We start from the raw sequence: 20,924 nt of genomic DNA on the forward strand, positions 1-20,924 counted from the left end.
AACGGGGCAGGTGCGGGTCGCACGCGAGAATCTCTGTCCTTCCTGGGGTTTCCTTCTCTGATCGAAGGACAAGTCAGAAATCGTGGAATGTATTCCACTAACGTTTATCAAGGAATCCCACGCTCCGAGTCAGGATGGGGAAAAAAAAATCCATAATCACTGTGTTTCCCTTCAGTAAAGACCAGAATCTTGCACTGGCCCACCCAACACTCTGTCTGGGATGCGCTCGTTTCCCGATGCTTATTAGCAAGGAGGCTTGGGAAATAAACACATCCTTGGTTGTCTTTTTTGTTTTAAATCATCAGAAGTTACAGCTTTTGATCTTGGAGGCTGTAAATGATTAGGAAATGCGAGGTGACTGATTTGAAGGTGGAAGTTCAGCAGGATGCAAGCTGCTTACAAAAAGGTACCTACCTACTCACCTTTCATGCTTACGGTTCACACTCCACCCACACGCCCCTTACGGTCCCACAGAGAACTGTCAGTCCCTCCTCCACCAGACGAACAGGAGGCTTCCTATTCATTCAGTTATCGGACCACCTCGCACACCATCACATAATTGTGGCTGCAGTCAAATGAATCCTCATCACCCACGGTCTCTTTATCCTTTAAATATATGCAGTTTTGAACTTGCAGCCTTCAAGAATATCTGTCCTAGTATTTGTGTTTGAAAAATCAACCAGCTGTAGGTTAAATCCTGAGAGTTTTGTGCGAAAATCTCTCACAATAAAAGAGAAGGTAGTCAATGGGACACCTGTGTGTGCAGACTACTCGTGTTTATTTTGTTTTCCTCCCTGTGACTAGGTGGTCTTCTCTGCCATGCGTGCTTATCCTGTGAGCCTCCGTTTGCCCCACGACTGGCACAGAGGCAGCTGAAAACAAATCTTTGATTCATGTTAAGTAATCCCCACCATGTCGCAAACGCATCAAACAAGCGTTTGCGTTAATGCAGTTGTCAATAACAAACCAATTCCCTGAGCTCAGAAACATTTCAAACTCAATTCATCTGCCACAAAACTCATTTTCTCATACTTTCTGATATGTTAAAAAGTCATTACAGCCAAAGGAGACTATATTTACTCTTAAAGAAGACATTCTGTGCAGCACATTTCCTGCTAAAGTTCATGCTGTGCGTATACTCATTTTCTGATCCACTGAATTATCTTTAATAAATTTCTTCCTGAATTACGGACAGACATAAAGTGCAAAAGCCTTTCAAGGTATTTATTGATGGCTACCAATAAAGGAGGCATTTATTACTGATCTGGGTCATATTCTGTTATTGATTCTAGCACAAACATTTTACTTTATTTATGTATGTAGGTATGTATGTATGCATGCATCTATGTATGTATTATTTTGAGGAAGACAGAGTGTGAGCAGAGGAAGGGCAGAGAGAGAGGGAGAATCCCAAGCAGACTCCACACTGTCAGCACACGGCCGGATGTGGGGCTCGAACTCATGAAACTGAGATTGTGGCCTGAGTGGAAATCAAGAGCGGAACGCTTCCCCGACTGAGCCCCTCAGGCAGGCGCCCCCGGCACCAACATTCTACGTTAGTGATTCCAGCTGGAATGTGTATAGTGGATCCAAAAGAAGACAGGACTCTATTATTTACTAGTTTGGAATGGGCATTTTCTGTTTTCATCTCTTCAAAGAACTCTGAAACAAGCCTGCAGAAAATGGAAATCCTAAATCCCACGAGCACTCGGGAGCCCTCTCAACGTGTCACGTGATCGCACCTTTGCGCCACGCCCAGGAACCTCCCTAGGCACACACGCTCACAGACATTTGTGTGCAAACTGTCCGAGGAAGGCTGCTTTTCATAAATGGTGTGCAATGGATGCACGCTGTGCTTCCAAATACGTGACTGTGCTAGAAGATTCTTGTCCACCGTTAGCAATTAAAAACAAAAAACCCAGGCTGCTTCCTTACTCCCGTGAACGACCCACAGCAGCTTGTGAGGTCAGAGCCGGAGCCTGTCTGTGATCAAGACAAGACAGCTTGGTTTGCGTTTGGAAAACAGGCTGTGCTCGGCAGACGTGTGTCCTCAGGCCTTACCTGCAGGCAGCACACCCTTTGGTGCCTTCTAAGAAAGGCCCTTAGCAAATAATCCTTTCCAGTTTCCTCTTGGAGGGCCGCAGAGGTGTCGCTTATAAAAGGATTCTCCAAGTGGCACCATGAACCAGTGGGAAGGAGGTGAGCATCCAGAAGGAAAGCAAGTACCGACATGTGGGGATCTGTGCTCAATTACAACGTGCGCCCAAAGAGGCATCGCGATGGCGTATCAGTATATCCTGCTGTGTCTCTCTAAATGGAGCCCCTGGGGTGTGGCTCAGAATTCTTTATACTGTAACTTGTTTAAGATTTGTCTTAAAGAGGGGTGCCTGGGGGGCTCAGTCGGCTTTGCTTCTGATTCTTGATCTCGGCTCAGGCCACGATCTCGCGGTTCGTGGGTTCAAGCTCCACAGCGGGCTCTGTGCTGACAGCTCAGAGCCTGCTTGCGATTCTCTCTCTCTCCCTCTCTCTGCCCCTCCCTCACTCGTGCTGCCGCTGTCTCTCAAAATAAAGAAATAACCTTTAAAAAAAAAAGATTTGTCTTAAAGAATCAGTTCAGATAGCCTTAGCACGCTTGTTTAAAAACTTGGCTCAGGTGTGAAGGTGTAGTAAAGCTTCCTCAGTAACTCTTGTCCCGCTCTGCAAGGAAGGGTCTGCCCATCTCCTGGTAGAGTCAAAGTAATTAGGGTAGTGCCCACCAAATCTGTAGGTTGTAGCTGTTCTTACTCAGGTGACTTTAGACACTGGTGTTTGTTCGTCGTGACTGCAATGATGCGTTTCCCTTGCCGGGGTGTGTCAGGCATCTTGCAGACGCAGAAGGGTGGGTCCTCTAAACCCACAACCTGGGCTGATTCCCAAGCGTGGCCCCACCGGGGATGCCCTACCAGTTCTTCTGTTCCACCCCCTTCTCTCACCCCCGGCTCAGCTCCCACCTCCTCGTCAGTGAGAGAGACAGGCCTCCTGTTCCCACCCCGTGTGGGTGACCGGGAGGAACACAACTGAGGCACCTGGGGGGCACTCCTTCCGCGCTCGGCGTTTGTGAGCTGTCGTTGTGACCCGTCTCGGCTCTGCAAAATATCTCCCTCCAACACACTCTGGAACTTGTATCATTCATGGTGGTGGCCTTGTACTCTGGAACCTTGCAACTTTTTTCTGATGCTTCCTCAAGCTCATTAAATCAGTTAAAGACCAGAACTAAACATTTCCCCTTGAGATACTATCAGCTTCAATGTCGTCATAAGCATGCCACAAAAAGTACTCTGTGACCCCAAATAACTGAAGAGTGGACACAACATCGGGCTTAACTATTTCCACCGGACTTTGTAACATACGTGCTGAGATTAGTAATATTGTCGGCAGGGAGAGTCATATTATTATGTTAAGTGACAGAGAGAAACTATTTTGTGAGTAAGCTTATTTGCAGTTAGACTAGAAAAAATTAACAGAAAAAGTAACGTCGCTACACATTAGGTTCTCGATGTTTATAAAACTTTCATATAAAATTATAAAAAAGTGATAAAAAGTTGTCAATATTTCTTGAAAACGATGTCAACCTATTACTTGAGGACCTGAGTACCTGGGACAGAGTAGGTACCGAATGGGCATTTGCCCAACTGAATGTGCGACCGAGGTACAAAGCAGGACAGACACACCGCCCAAAAGCAGATCCCGTCACTGGGTGGCCGGGGTCACACGGTGAAAGAGACCGTGTCAGGACTCTGTCCCTTAGCATTTTCTCTGCATACTCTTTGGGAGAACATACATTTTGAAATAAAATAATCACAAAACTGAGACGCTGGGCTTTATCATTTAGAGCTATTTCCACATTCTAATTAAGATGACCAGCAGGCAGGGCTTAATGTGGCCACTGCGATTCCCAAACAGGGTGAGAGAAACTAGATGAGCTTCTCTGGGTACAGATCCCAGGCGCTGGTTGCCTTCCCCGAAGCTGGGCAGGGACTACGAAGTTTAACCCTCGCCATTCCCAAATCTCCGAAAGAAAGTACCTGCAAGGTATACCCTGGTTCACACTGGAAGGACAGGACGTCGTTCACCATATACCGATCACCTGTTTTGATGCCGTTGCTGGGAAGGACGGGCTCTTGACACGCAGCGAGACCCACCGCTGTGGAGACGCAAAGACAAGTGCTGAGGAGTGTAATACGAATGGTATTATGGCTCGAGTAACAGACAGGTTCTTCGGCTGCTCTCCTCCCGACGAGAAGAACGAAAGGCCTTACCTCTTTCTCTTATGGTACTACCGAGACCACAAGCAACGTTAAATCGGTCATTAGCTACTTCTTAAGTATCAGTACGTTTCATTTACATCACGCGGCAAACCAAGCTTGTCCTCAGACAATAAAGTCTGCTACTTCCGTGTTTACTCCTACACACTCCAATTCCAACACGTACCCATTTTAAAAGGTCCTTTAAAATTATGTTCCTTACTATATGCAAAATCCATGACAATGGTTGCTTGCTTTGTGTTTTTTCAAGCATAGATGGCAATCTTTATGAAACATTCTAAGTGTGCATCTGGGAAGTCTACCCTTCTGGAAAAACGTAATATGAGAACAAATTCTTCGAATATTTTAGGTTCTCTCTCGCTCTCATTTAAAGACAACAACAAAATCCTCTTGAGCAGTGTGCTCGTGGGTGAACAGGACCAATATCCACGGATCTAAGGCTGTAATCAGACACGTTTCTCAATGGGATCGCCTTCAGTTAGGGCACTAACAATTTCTTTAATGCGTCATATAATACCGGCTGTCGGCCTAAAGTACAGAAAAATTAACTCTAAGTATTTAACACTGATACCGCTCCATATAAACCCCATAGAACAAATAACAAAATATGCAGCTATGGCATTTTATAGAATAAACAATACATTGGACATGGGCCGGCGCTAAGGACTTGGTGATCGCAAATACCCCTTTGTATCAATGCGGCGTGTCTTCTCTCAGCCCAGTCTACACAGACTGAGGGGTTATCCAGGGTGACAGATGGGGAAGGACGTTACCGAGAGGAGCCCAGCTTAAAATTCTTCCTGTGACCTTGGACGTACACTTCAGTTCTTATTCTTGACACTAACAGGAATGAATGGGTCAGAGTCGTTACCTGGTTGGGATGGGGGACGCTTGGGAATTACGGCTGGGACAGGGAAGGTGGGGAAGCCCGCCAGTCAACCCAGAGGCAAAAATTGGTGGGAAGCGGAAGAACAGGTCTATGCAGGCAGCTGTGCAAGATGAGGTTGTGTGCAGCCTGCCTCCCACCCAGGACTGTGTGCGTGTGTGGGGGTGCTGTGGCTGGGACACCTCCTCTCATCGGTGCACCCTCTGTTGTTCCATCAGGCTTCACTTAAAAACCACGAGGTCAAGGATAAAATTATTCAGAAATCCAAGATGGCTACAGAACGCACGACGTGCATCTGGAAGCAGGAGCCAATGTGACCCCACATATGCTCCCTGGTGCAGCAGGCTCTGGGTCCGGGCAACGGCAACCACGCACATTGATACGGACGGATCATTGTACTGGACGCATTATATTGCTTGAATCCTCATAGACAGCTAACCGACTCCTTGTGTGTGATGTTAAGGAAAGGGCAAAGTCAAGTCAAATTAACAGGTCAAGTTTCCCAGTGCAGGTATGTAAATGCCCCCATCTCTCGAGGTCGGTAACTGAATGGTCAACCTGCAGACATCAAATTCCTTCACTTCCTTGCTTTACAAAGCATGTTATGAGAGTCTGACAAGGACACACCTTGTGGGCCCCAGCTCACAGCTGCTGAGGCAGAATGACCATGTTAACACCATCCTTAAGGTTTTGTGTGCATTAAAGTTTGAGAAGCAACTAGATTGCCTCACTTTCCCCCCAAACCTGAGATGAACTGAAGCAAAGAGAGAAAGTATCTTCATCTTTTACCACCAGTGTGATTATTCATCTGAGAAAAAACATGCTACAGAATGTGCATCAGAATTGGACACCACCGGTACATAAACTAGCTGGATGATTTCAAGCCTTGTAACACATTGATTTTATCTGGGATGAGCAGGTATGAAGTGTATCATAAAGGTTTTCTAAGTTGAAATTGATATTTCCCTAAATGGCTATATATTAAATGACATATTAAATGGCTACATATTAAAAATGCATTGAGTAGCATTTGTTTTTAATCCCTGGCACAATCTTTCAAGCCAATTGGGGCTTTTTAGGTATGACAAAATTGCTAAATATGGGAAAGTACAATCATTTAGGCCTTTTTCTTGTTTTATTGGTACAATTCTAATTTATCTCTTTCTCAACTGGAGAACATATACTGTAACTACATTTAAATTTCACGATTTTTCCTACCACGGCCTAGAGATATCACCTACCATATGTCACTATTTTTTTTTTATTTGACCCTAAAAAAGAAATACTTCAAATACCCTTTGTATAAATTTAATTACAACTTGAAATACTAAAAACCTAATTTATGGTGGCACCACATTTTCATTGTAGTATACTTTAGGTGCACACCAGGCATGTCAGAGACCAGAGAATATCAATAACCCAAAAATAAATCAAAGTAAACCAAAGACTTATTTTGAAATAAAAAAAATGCAACAAGTAATTCAAAATTAAATTCCAGTTATGAAACACCAACCCTTTACATACAAGCTATAATGGGATTTTACCTATGCACTATATTTGTTTATTATAAGTTGATTTCTATGCATTTATTATATATTTATTTATTTTCATTTCCTCCTTACTTCAATTGTGTAAATCCAATTCTTCTTAAAAAAAATAAGTTGCACTTATCTGTAACTACAGGAATTATAACACATTTTCTGAATAAATCAAAAACATACAAAAATCATTTTAATCAGTATTTGATATGATGAGACACAGGAAGCAGTTATATGTAGACCTTGATATTTGAAAAAAATTTTTTTAACGTTTATTTATTTTTGAGACAGAGAGAGACATGGCATGAATGGGGGAGGGGCAGAGAGAGAGGGAGACACAGAATCGGAAGCAGGCTCCAGGCTCTGAGCCATCAGCCCAGAGCCTGACACGGGGCTCGAACTCACGGACCAGACCGCGAGATCGTGACCTGAGCTGAAGTCAGACGCTTAACCGACTGAGCCACCCAGGCGCCCCAATATTTGAATTTTTTTTAATGTTTATTTTTGAGAGAGAGAGACAGAGCATGAGTGGGGGAGGGGCAGAGAGAGAGGGAGACACAGAATCCCAAGCAGGCTCCAGGCTCCCAGCTGTCAGCACAAAGCCTGACGCTGGCTTGAACTCACGATCCGTGTGATCATGACCTGAGCCGAAGTCGGACACTTAACCAACTGAGCCACCCAAGCACCCCTACCCTAATATTTGAACTGTAGACAGAAGTATCTTCCTTGTCTTGCTTGTCTGTGTCACTAGGTGTCCCATGTATTTTAGAAGCTAACAACACAGAGATGTTTGTTACTTCTAGTAACAGTCCTAGTGATATCCTCTACATGTATTTACATGGAGATAAGTCAATAAATGATTGATAAGATCATCCACAAGTATTTATTGAGCTACCCTGGACCGGAGCCAAGTATTTTCCATACATCATGCTTCTCTCCTAACGATGCAATGCTGGCTACCCTGGGAGTCAGTCAAGCTGAAGTGAAAACAGTAGATTTATGTTACGAGTGGGGGTTTTAATGTTTGTTTGGGTTTAGAAAACCAGCACTCTAGCAGAGGGGAGAGTTCAAGGTGCGGCAGATTCAGACCCACAGCCAGTTGGGGTTGAAGTGCAGCCCCAGACAGAAGTGTTCCAACACAGCAGAGCGGCACCAAGTCCTATGATTTACAGGATCGGGGTAAAACCCCTTAGAGACAGAGGAACCCTGCACATGAGGGACCCCAAATGGGGAAACCGGACAGGAGGGAGCCAGCATCCCAGCGCCAGAAATACTGGTAACAGTGAAAGACAACAAGTCCTAACTGACAAGACGGAACAATGGCTTTCTGACCTTTAGGGCACAGAAGGAGGCCTACTCAACAATCTTTGGTATGAAAAGGGTAGACTATGTGTATTCAATCATTACACTAATCAACGTGTGAAATAAAGAAGGTACTAGAAGAAGTAGGCAGGGTAAGAAATTTGAGCTGGCACGAAGGTCAGTTTAAGTCCACACGTGTGTGCGTCATTCCTGAAAACACCTATAACGGGAAGAGTTTTAAAAGAACCTTGCTGGAGCAAAACTGACTTTTAATGTTAAGTCATGGGTTGTATTATCACTTATGTGCCAGATAAAATCGTAAAACCAGTCCACTAAAAGCTAGTGATTTAGACACAGAATGAGACACGTAGGGAGGCACATACAAATAAAAGAACCCTGCTCTCAAACTTCTCTAAAATAAAGTCGTGACACGAAGCCATCTGGCAGGAAAATTCAAAATTAATTTTTCAGAAGGAGAGGCATCTGGTAAAGTATATTGTCCCATTGTAAGCAAAAGTGTTGTAGAAAATATTTCTAGTTCTTTCGAGGCACGGCATGTTTACATTTCATACCATACATGGTGATACAGCAAAGGGTATAAAGCTAGGCTTCTAACAAGGTGGTTCCGAAGCAACCTGATTGAATCTTGAGGTATCCCGATCACATGTGAAGTTCCTAAGAAGGTAATTGTTGGGTGTTCTAAAGATTTAGCCCCGCTGCCATAAATGAACAACAACTCAGGGTCCAAGTGTTTTTATGTAGTGCGACGTTTATGCCATATTATACACAGATATACACTGGGATCCTTTCACCTATAAATGCGCACAGCTTGAAATGTGTTGATTTCTAAAGTTGGGATGAGATTTAGAAGACAGCCAAAGCAGTCTGTGTTTCTCCATGTGTCTAGCCCTCCAAGTGAAGGATATAAAACAAAGTCATTAAAAAGGCAAGGGTCCTAATCTGACCCAATCTACAGCTTAATGGTTTTGCTTTTGCCAGTGGAGCATCAGATGTGGGAGTTATGAAGCGGATTACGGCAAGTAGCCTCCTCGGGTCTCCGGAAGGAATTGTAGCCGTTCTTCTAAACTCATTAGACAAAATGCAGAGAACAGTCTGCTTAAATTTTGAAAGTGAAAACAATTTTGAAATCCATGATAAACATGTAATTTTTTGAAAGGTTTGGAGCAGGAAAAGTGGGCCTTTGTAGGTACAGCGGACAGACGTTGAGGACTTTCGTCACCTCGGCACTGTCCTCATTTTGGCCGGCGTGACGTGTGATTTTTAAAGGTCACGACTTAAAAAGGGAATTATGTCATGCCAGCTGCACTGCTCAAAACAATAATGAAGATGAAACAGAGAGCGGTAAGCTGACCTGAACGGAGAGATCACCACAGCTGGGTTCGTGACAAGGACGGAGAGGTGAAAGAACTACGCAGGTACAGGGGCATTATTAAGTACACAGGGAGGCCACCATAAGCACCAGAGGGACCCCGTGTGATATTCCTTAATTTTGAAAAGAAAAGAATTGGGGGGCACATTCTTTTGCTAACTAAATTAATAAATAACCATCCCTTTGCACAAAACTGGTGGATAAAAAGCTGTCTTTACACGTGGGTAGGTACGGTACACCCTAAAACAGAAGTGTTACTGATCAGGTCTGTAACCCGTAAATGGGAACTTGTATTAAAGGGTCAGACGATGTGATGGAAAACTGGTGAATAAAGGCATCACAGCTTCACTTAGGGAGATGCCACGGGAGGTGACAATGCATGAAATAAATGTCAAATGTTATGATCACATAGACATAAACCTAACGAGCGTCGCACTGCACACCTAGACTTTCTATATTCCACTGTTATGAGTCAATACGTCTCTATGACAACAGAATGTGTACACAGAAAACCCCATTAATTAATAAAACAGCATCTGATAGAAAGAAAAGAAACTACTTTTTTAAATCTTTGTCAAAGAAGTTTAGCATCATGTGGAGCTAAAAATATTTTCTTCTTTTCTATTAAAAAAAATTTTTTTAACGTTTATTCGTGTTTGAAAGACAGAGCGCAGGCAGGGATAGGGCAGAGAGAGAGAGGGAGACACAGAATCCGAAGCAGGCTCCAGGTCCTGAGCTGTCAGCACAGAGCCCAACGCGGGATGTGAACTCAAGAACTGAGAGATCATGACCTGAGCCCAAGTTGGACACTTAACTGACTGAGCCCCTAAAAATATTTCTCTTATCTGTAAACTGTGGGCCTGCTAAGTCCACATAATAAATACTTTCTGTATTCTTTCCACTTAGTAGATCATAAGAAATCTTCAAAGTATAAGGGATTGTATGTCCTGTGTCAAGAAAAGTCGTAGCATAAATTTGGGGGAAATAGAGATTCTATTTATCTCTCTTGGAGGTTTGGAAGTATTTTAGATATAAAGGCACAGAGAAATCCTGCGGTGATGAATCCTCCTCGACTTTATTTGAAGGGTTTCCAAAATGTCTGTGATTACAGGACCACTTCGGGCAGTGAACCACCCGTGGATAAGACAGGACAGGAGTGTCTGGCAGAACAGGTTGAGAAGCACTGACCTTTGTCTCTCACTCATGGAGAGGAGGGAAGTGAGTGCTCAAGTCTGGAAAGGGCACGGCTGAGCTCCACCCTCCGAACACCTTCTGAATACTGGTGGATCACGTGTCCCACCACCACACGGCAGAGCTCTGATTGCACGTTAAGGTTAAAATGGTTCCTGGACCATCAACCTCATCAAACTGCAGACTCCGCGGGGACTCGAACTGGCTCCCTCTTCTTCATTGGTGCTATACGTTGAATACTTGTGTGCCTCCCTCCACACCTCCCCCCCGCCCCCCGCAAATGCATTTGTTGAAGCTCTAATCCCCAACGTCATGGTGTCTGGAAGTGAGGTCTTTGGGACATAATTAGGTTTAGATGAATTCACGCGGGTGAGCCTCTCCCGATGGGATTAAGGCCCTTATGAGAAGGGTAAGAGACACCTCTCTCCGGACGTGTGCACCCAGGAAAGGCCAGGTGAGCGCACGCTGAGAAGGTGGCTGGTTACGAGCCAGGAAGCAGATCGCCACCAGGAACCGAACCTGCCAGCATCTTGATCTTGGACTTCCCATCTTCCAGATCAGTGAGAAATAAATGTCTGTTGTTTCAGCCCCCCGGTCTGTGGTGTTTTGTCACAGCAGCCAGACCTGACTAAGACGTCTGCACACAGAACGCATCTAGTGCATGGACTGGAATAAGCATACACACATTGACTGAATTAATAAATGGATAAAAGGATAATACACTGTGGCAAAATGATCACAGGTATTAGCTAAAAATTATCTTGGCTGCTAAACAACGTGTTCTCGTATTTTCCATTAATAAAGAACAAACGCTATGAAATAGATCGTACTCTACCTATGTCTCCCTATGTCTCCAATAAACAGCAGCGAACAGATTACCTGCCCCAAGTGACATATTGCTAAACACGCCTCTCACCCACAGTGAAAAGAGAAACACCCTGTCTTGGAGAAGGTCCTCAGCTACGTGCACGTGGCTGACTTTCTATGCTTGTTTCATGAGCAGAACGACCACGTAAGCTAGAACTGAAAAAAGTTCCGTCCTCTTTGCCACAGAGAAACTTATTACGAATTAGAGAAACTGTTTTCCCACTTGAAAACTTACTAGATGCACATAGAGTTCAGAAAACTCAGAATATTACGTGTAGTTGAAATTTTTAAATGTCAAACCTAACACTTGAACTTAACCTCAATTACACAAAAATAAATATAATGGTATTTATTGGTGTTTCCAGGGTTTCTGAGTAAAAGGTCAATTATAGCTTTAAAATGATAACAATGGCAATAAAAACCATCTTGGATTGTTTAATTTATGTGTCAGTTAGACTAGTGGAAATACGTATCAAATAAAATGTGGACATTTAATACCTGTGACTATATGTATACATAGGAATACTTAATGCATGCATTTTTGCATGTTTTTGCTTTTCACTGAAGTAAGCAAATATAAAATATTCAGATTTCATTGAGATTCATATTATTCAATAGGCCAAATCATCAGATTAACTGACTGAATCAAGGAACTTTAAGAAAAAAGAAGTGTTTTTACACCCATAATTTTAAACCCATAATTTTCATACTTTTCTTTTGGCATGATGTTTTATAACATTGAGCAATGTTCTTTGAGCCAAATCTGGTCATGTTTATTTCTTGCTGTAGTAACTCCTTTCATTAGCCCTCCAGCTGAATATATTTTCTCTGGCCCTTTACAAAAAGATGTTACTGACCCATGATCAATAATAGTCTTCCACAATTTGCTTAAGGTGTAATACTAAACACTTTCATATAGATATTTGATCATTGTAAACAGACATTTGTGATATTTAGTATATAGGCTTGAGGAAACATTACAGACTAATATGAACATTCTTACAGAATAAAATATCTGTATGGTCAGAAGACTATGCAGATAAATTATACTAATGATATGACAAAGTATGAAATAATTTAACATGTTGGATTTTACATAACATTTGATGAGCACAATGTCAGAACCTCAACTGTAACTATACCTCAGAAACAAAAGAAAAGAAAAAACTGCAACAGTGTGCATTCAGGCCAAACATATTATTTGTTAGCAGATTAAGAAATTGGTAGCACAGTAGTAAAGCAAAGGTATAAATATATAAACATATATATATATTTTTTAAAATTCTCTGCTCTTGAATAATGTGAATTAATTTAACTAGTCCTTCAACAATTTAACTCATATTTTTAAAAAAATACATCAATTCTAGGAGTAATGTCGGCAAGATGGCAAAGTAGGAAACCCCAGGGCTTCCTTCCCCCTTGGAGACACCAACTTAACACCAATACAGACAAACTCCCCCGTAGGAAATTTAGAAACCATTTAAAAGGTTCCTGAACCCTGGAGAAGCACAAAGCAAACTGCATTGAAGCTGGTGGAAAAGTTCATGGCCAGAGACTCTCTCCATGACACAGTGGGCACTACTGGAAGGAAAGTCCCAACTTCCGAGGTCTCCTTGTGGATGGAAAGATGACAGTGGAACATATACCCAATGTTCTGACTTTTAGAGAGCTGCCTGAGGGACTGGTTTCTCTCTTCCTTGAATCTAAGGGTTGATAGGAACAAATACAAAGTCCGTACCTCAGAACAAAGGCAATAATGTGGACTGATTCACACCAGAATTTGTAGTACCATAGCCAGGAGGAAGGGGCGGCAGGTTTGGGGATGGGGGCTCAAGTTGCAAGCAGCTATGGTAAGAGACACATCTAGGGGAAGCTCCAGATTAGCAGCCAGCAAAGGTCTCCTGTCAGGAGATTACATGCGCAAGACCCAAGAGCACACATCTTAAGAAGAGGCTGGAGCACTCAGAATCTCTAGTTGGGCCAACAGGCGAAAGTCCACCCTCTACAAAACTAAATTGCAGAGACAGAGAAATGTGGCTGAACAGAAGGTAAAACAAAATTGCAACAGAAGATGAAACAACATATGAAGAAATAAGAAAATGGTCAAATTAAAGGGTCAAATGAAATCTCTAGAAACCCACCATACAGAAATGGAGACGTGAATTACCAGGCAAAGAATTCAAAATAATGGTCATTAGACTGCTCAACAAATTACAAGAGAACACAGATAAACTACTCAACTCAATCAAGAAAGGGATATATGAACAAAATAAAAATATCAACAACAACAACAACAACAACAACAACAACAAAAACATGAAGAAAGACAAAACAGAAATTGTGAGCTAAAGAATACAAGAACTGAACTGGCAAATCCATTAGAGAGGATCAACGTTAGACTTATTCAAGCACAAGAAAGAAACAGCAACCTTGAAGAAGACAGGTCATTTGAAATTGTCAAGTCAGAGGAGAATAAAAGGCAGAAAAATGAATACAGTTTAATGGAATTATAGAAAACCATCAAACAGAACTCTATGTGTATTATGGGAATCCCAGAAGGAAGAAAACAAGAGAAAAGAAGGCAGAAAGCCTATCTGAAGACATAATGGCTGAAAACTGTCCAAATCTGAGGAAAGAAACGGGCATACCAATTAAATAAGTTTAAGGAACTCTAACCAGGTTAAATCTAAAGAAACCTACATTGAGACATACCGTAATCAAATTATCACAACAAGAAGACAATGAGAAAACATTTTTTTTCTCTTGTAAACAGCAAGAGAAAAGAAAACTGTAAGGTTCAAGGAAGTTTCTATCAGACTTCCAGTGGATTTTATTCATCAGAAACCTTGCAGGTTAAATGGATTCAGATGGCATATTTAAAATGCTCAAAGACAAAACACAAACAAACAAACAAAAAAACCCCAAAACTGATAACCAAGAATACTATATCCAGCAAAACTGCCCTTCAGAGATGAAGAAGAAATTAAGACATTTCCAGATAAAAACTGAGGGAGTTCATCACCACTAGATCTGCCCCCAAAGAAATGCAAATTTATGTTAATGGTATGCAATATAAAAGGGTAATTTGTGTCATCAATAAAGAGGAGATATAAAGTAGAACAGATATAAAGTAGAATTTTATATGTGATAAAAATTATTATCATAAAATATATTATTGCGATTTTAAGAAGCCTCATGTAATTGCAATGGTATCATTAAAGAAAATAACTACATTATACACACAAAGTGAAATGAGAAATAAATTATAGCATATCACTACAAAAGTACAACAGAACACAAAAATCAGCAATAGAGGAAAAGAAGGGCAAAAAAACTGTAAGACATACAGAAAATAGATGAATAAAATGGCAATAGCAAGTCCTTCCTCATCAGTGATTACTTTAAATGTAAATGAATTAAATACACCAAGTAAAAGACGCAGATTGGCAAAATGGATAAAAAATAAATAAGATCCGATCATATGCTGCCTACAAGACACTCACTTTAGATCTAAGGATACACATAGACTTAAAATGAAATGATGTAAAAGATATTTCATAAAAGTAAGAAACTAACAAGATCAGGAGTGGCCACACTTACAGAGATAAAACAGCCTTTAAGGTGAAACTGCCACCAGAGACAAAGATGGACATTGTGTGATGAGAAAAGGATCAACTGACCAGGAAGGTACAATTATTAATACAGATGTGACCAAAATTAGGATTCCCAAATATATGAAGCAAACATTGACAGAAGTGGAGAGAGAAATAGCCACAGCACAAAAATACTGAGAACCTTCAATACCCCATTTTAAGTTATGGACAGAAGCACCAGGCAGACGTTCAATAAGGAAGGACTCAAACAACACTAAACACCAACTGGGCCTAACAGATATTTACATAATACTCTACCCAAAAAAGCAGAATGCACATCCTTCTCAAGCACATATGAAACATTCTCCAAGACAGACCACGTGTTAGGTCACAAAACAAACCTTTTTTTTTTTTTAATGTTTATTCTTTTTTTTTTTTTTGAGAGAGAGAGAGAGAGAGAGAGCAAGCAAGGGAGGGGCAGAGACAGAAAGAGACACAGAATCGGAAGCAGGCTCCAGGCTCTGAGCTGTCAGCACAGAGCCTGATGCGGGGCTCAAACTCACAAACTGTGAGATCATGACCTAAGCCAAAGTCAGACATTCAATCAACTGAGCCACCCAGGTGCCCCAGGGCACAAAACAAACCTAAACTGATTTAAGAAGATTGAAATCATACAAAGTATCTTCTCTAACCTTAATAGAATGAAACTAGAAATCAACAGCAGAGAGAAAACAGAAAAAAACACATTTTGTGGAAATTAAACAATGCATCTTAAACTCAACCAATAGGTCAAAGACCAAATAACAGGAGAATTCAGAACATATCTGGATAAATGAAAACAAAAGCATGACATACCAAAAAGTTACAGGATGTGGTTAAAGTGGTACTATGAGGGAAATTACAGTGGTAAATGATTACATTAAAAAAAGAATGAAGATCTCGGGTAAACAACCTGACCTTACACCTCAGGGAACTAGAAAAAGACAACAAACTGATCTATGATCCAACAATCCCACTTTTGGGTATATATCCAAAAGAATTCAAAGCAAAAACTCAAAAAAATATTTGTGCACTCAGAGCATTATTCACAACATCCAAAAGGTGGAAGTAATCCAAATGTCCACTGAAAGAAGAAAGTGTGGTATATATACACAATGGAGTATCATTTAGCCTTAAAAAAGGGAAATCCCGTCATAGACTAAAATATGGATGAACCTTGAGAACATTATGCCAAGTGAAATAAGCTGATCACAAAAGGACAAACAGTGTATGATTCCACGATCTCTAAAATAGTCAAAATCAGAGAAACAGAAGGGAGAAAAGGGGTTTCCGTGGGCTGGAGGGAGGGGAGAAGGAGCGATATTGTTCAATGGCATACAGATCTGCAAGACGAAACAGTTCTAGAGATCCGTTGCACAACAACGTGAATATATTTAACGCTTCTGGACCACACGCTTATAAATGGTTAGGACTGTTCAGTTTAACGTTAACGTGTTTTTTTACCACAATAAAAAATCAGCAGAGGTGGGATAAGAACGTCAGGTCTAGAGTCAGACACATGAGACAGCATGAACAGGGCCCCCTAGGTTGTACCTAACCCTACCACAACACGGAACCACAACACAGACCACAGCACGGATCATAGGGCATTTCAATCTCCTTGTTTACATCCGTCTCACTGCTTAGAACGAGCTCCTTACAATGGGTGACCATACATCTCCAAGAACTAGCAGAGTCTTAGTATAATTTTGTAAACAAATCTATGCATCACATGCATCTGTAGAAAATACAAAACGCTTCATAAATACGTAAAGATAAAAAAAGTTCACATACAATAGGGAATTATACAATTTAAATTTAAAAAAATGGACAATCAAAAACAAGATCACAGACCTACCCCTTTGTCTCTTTGAAATTTCTCCCCCCTAATTGGACATTATCACCTAGTAATTAAATCACGTGAAAACAAGTGCATCAACACAATTTACTAAGTTCTGTACAGAGATTAAAGAAAGGAGGTGTGGAAGAAGGGCCATATTTCCCAGAATCCCATACAACTAGCAGTTTAATTGGGCTTAGAGGCCATAGAAAACAGTACTAAGGGGAAAAATGTGTTGTAATTGAAGCGTGTGGATAATCAATGCTAATACAAACAGAGGTCAAAGCAGTGACCATGGGTTGACATAGTACAGGCAGGCTTCATGGCTGGGGCAGGCTGAGTGGTTCTAGAAGCACAGGTGGGACTCTGAAAGGCAGAGACACGTGGGGGAGGGGTCGTTGGTGAGGAGGACACAGGAGCACTCGTGTGAAAATGGAAATGTACACAGTGCGGTGGACAGTGTCTGACCAAATTAAATGGCTTGAGGGGAAACTGAGTGATAAAACCCATTGAGACGTTGGACAGAGATGCCATAAGAAGCAAGGGACACACTGTTGAGCCCCTGAAGGATTTCTGGCAGGTGACGAAAGTTAGGATCAAGGAGGCATGGAGGGATAAATCCCAGTGTGGCACTGGGTTGGAAAGGGGCCAAAACAGGACCAGTGGAACACTGTGGCCGTAGTCCAGTGTTAAGAATCAGGGGAATGTCAAGATTTAGGGGAACACATGTTTTTAAATGAAAAAAACCCACCAGGGACCTAAGGAGAACATGCCCTGAAAGGCTTTCTTGCCGATCACATATCTGGTACAGAGCAGTAGATCTGATGAGAGCCCGCTAGGAAAGGGCGTTTGCACTTCAGTTTTACTTATGAAATGGGACACAGAACATAGACAACTCTGATGAACAGGTGGAGGGAGCCTCATAGTTTGGGGAGTGGGAAACAGCCATGTGTCATCCCCCCTTCTAAAACTGCTTCCCCTTCTGACACTCAGAACTTTTCTTCGATCGCCTACGTGACTGAACTCTGCTCCCCTGCATCTAGAGCCTTGATCTAGACCATCTGATAGGACTGAGCATCTCATAAAAGATTAGCCGGTGGTTGGCTAAGTCACCGAGTCACCCGTAATTACTTATTCAAATTATGGCATCTTTATTCCCTAGGTAATTACCGTGGAAGATCCGTAAGACCGGCAGTAGAATATTCTTTCAACTTGTAACACCCAAGGGATGAATTTGATAAAATAATATCACGAGTTTTAAGCTAGTAAGAAGATCCTGAAGCCAATGGGATGATTAAAAACACAGAATAATAATTTTCGAGTGACCACAACTTGTCAATAAAGCAGTATACTTTTGCCTGTGGGACTCTCTTGAAGTGTCTGTTCTAGAAGGACAAAATCTCTAGATTTACCCATTACACGGGCATAGAGGATCTGTATGTGTATAGATAATGACAGCTTGACATCTAATAAATATTTCCCACATTATTTTTCTAGAGTTGGACTCAGAAACGCACTGTGGCTCAACAATTCTGCTTTTCCAGAGTACTCGCGGACTCAAACAGGCTAGGATGCAATGAAAGTGAGCTCACTGCAAAGCAAACCGAGCTAAAGATCACAAGGAGGGTGGCAGTGAAAAGAAAACCCAGTTCCCTGCCATTCTCAGAAATGTGTAGATTCTCATGGCAGTCTAGAACCAGCAGATATTCCAATCGTGTTTGTCTGCCATTAATGTGCAAGCCCACAATATAATACTTAGCGATACAGAGAAAACCATCACCATAAAATACGTGGTGCAGCATTTACAACAGGCATTCAGACAAAAGAATCAATAGCACCAGCGACTAACCCACGACGGAACAAAGACAAAAGAAGAGTTGAAGGACCGAGTGGCTTTCGTTAGCAAACTTCCTCACGCCACAACTTTTTAAGTATTTTAATCATAAGATTAGTAGAAACCAACAAAATACTTTGGGTAGTTGTGAAAATTAAATTTAAATAAAAATCCCTTCTATTTCTCTATTACTTAATCACATGAAAACAACCGGATATAATTTCGGAACTCTGAGTACGCGCGGCATGCTGTGACTGACTCTGGAGAAGTCAGGATTTTACGTCACGCCATCCTGGCAAACAGCGCTCAATTCAGATACATCCTTCAAAACAAACTCTAGGGCCTTCTGACTCCCGCTTTATCCTCACTCTCTATGTCCGTCCGGGATACCATCGGGTCTACCCGCCATCTGCGTGTCAAATCCTTGTCTCTCCACATATCCCCTCCTCCTCGGAGCCACGTCACCCCTCCTGGTGACTGCAAAGGGCCTACCCAATACAGATGACCCTCTGTTATTGCCACGGCCCCACACCGCCTGTCTCTACTCAGTAGCTTAATCTGTGTGAAGGACACACCAGATGATACCACTTGCCCGATGGAACCCTTTCAACGACTTCCGATCGCCCTTACGACGAAGTCCGCGCTACAAGGTGCTGTGGTTCTCCCCCTTGCTCACCCTTGGGCCTTATTTCTACCTCTCTTCTTACTGTTCACACTGCTCCCTCTACTCTAGACTCTTGTTCTCTTCACTTTCATGTGTGTGCTAGACACGCTTCCACCTGGGCTCGCTGTGACCATAGTTTTTTGGACTCTAATGCTTTCCCCTAAGTGTTTTTGTGACTGACTACTGTTCTCCCACCCTTCCTTCAAAACGTATTTTCTAGCTAAAACAGAGCACAGCAGTCATCCTGCATGTCAGAGCTCTGTCTACTTTCTCCAAGGCACTCTGCACAATCTGTAACCATCACGGACACGCTAGGTTTTCTCGTTTGTTATGCCCCCCGCTAGAATTTAGATTCTATGTGAGCAGAGACCACGTCCGCTTGTCTTGTCATGACTCTGTCCACAGAGCCCAGAGCATGCCGTATATGAGAGATGTTCGGATAATTCATGATGAATGCAGGGATGCCCACACATTACTTGAGCTGGAGCACGAATGAGGGAGGAGGGAGGAACGACTATCACTCAGGGGTGGAATGAAGGCAAAACGTGCACGTTCTGTGAAAGCCACTCCACATAGAGAACAACCAAACACAAAAGTAGCCTCAAATGACTCACAGGGGCAGATGCATCAAACGACAACAGTTCATTTGAAACCAGACTTGTTTTCAATTCTGAGTCACGAGCGGCCTGAGTAGCAGCATGATTGATTTAATGCTTGACGATTCCCCCGAGCAGCATCCAGAAGGCCAGCTGACAAATACACGTTAGGCCAGGACCCACCTCTTAAATAAGTGTGGGAGCAGTAGGACTCCACAGGTGCAATTTTAAGATAAGTCCTCGGTTCTATACATCGCACTCTTGCCCATTCACAAACTTAATGCCTAAAATTCCAAAGACTATAGAGAAACTTTCGTTCAGTGCTATATTTGCCTCTAGGTGAGTTTTTAAATAATGTTTTCTGTTGCCTAGCTTACTTTATTGTAACAGGATGGTATATAAGACATATAACATGCAAACCATGAGTTAACTGACTTGTTTACGTCGTCGGTAAGGCTTCTGGTCAACAGTAGGCTATTAGTCGTTCAGTTTTGGTGGGTCACAAGTTACACGCAGAGTTTCGATGACTGGGGGTTTGGCACCCCTTAACCCTCACACTGTTCAAGGATCAACTTTAAAAAATTCTGTGGTCCTCGGTAGAGTTAGAACTTGATAGAAAACTAGGAAGACATGAATAATTATCAGTTGATGTGACTTGAACCGATTTTTAAAGGATTAAGGGAGACATTCTTTGTTTGCCAAACTGGAAGTTAATAGAGGCGATTCTTGGAAAGAACATTTAGAAAAAAATCTTATGGATTTTTAGTATATAAATAAACACAAAAAGGGGCTTACCATGAAGTGATTAAGAAGATAACTTCACTATACCTTTGAATGAGTACTGGTTTACGAGATGTTCACTAGGTGGGAAGCAGTGAGC

The 20,924-nt window shown here is 42.0% G+C and overlaps 1 protein-coding gene across 1 annotated transcript in view; it reads right to left on the reverse strand.

Annotated features, from left to right (window-relative positions):
• The window catches only part of CSMD1 (CUB and Sushi multiple domains 1), a 681,511-nt gene that overhangs the window by 190,454 nt on the left and 470,133 nt on the right, over window positions 1–20,924 (reverse strand). The window contains 1 exon segment of the mRNA XM_042934172.1: window positions 4,065–4,183. Coding sequence (XP_042790106.1) covers window positions 4,065–4,183 — 119 coding nt within the window.

Source organism: Panthera leo, chromosome B1 (assembly GCF_018350215.1).
Source record: "Panthera leo isolate Ple1 chromosome B1, P.leo_Ple1_pat1.1, whole genome shotgun sequence".
NCBI classification, from domain to species: Eukaryota; Metazoa; Chordata; class Mammalia; order Carnivora; family Felidae; genus Panthera; species Panthera leo.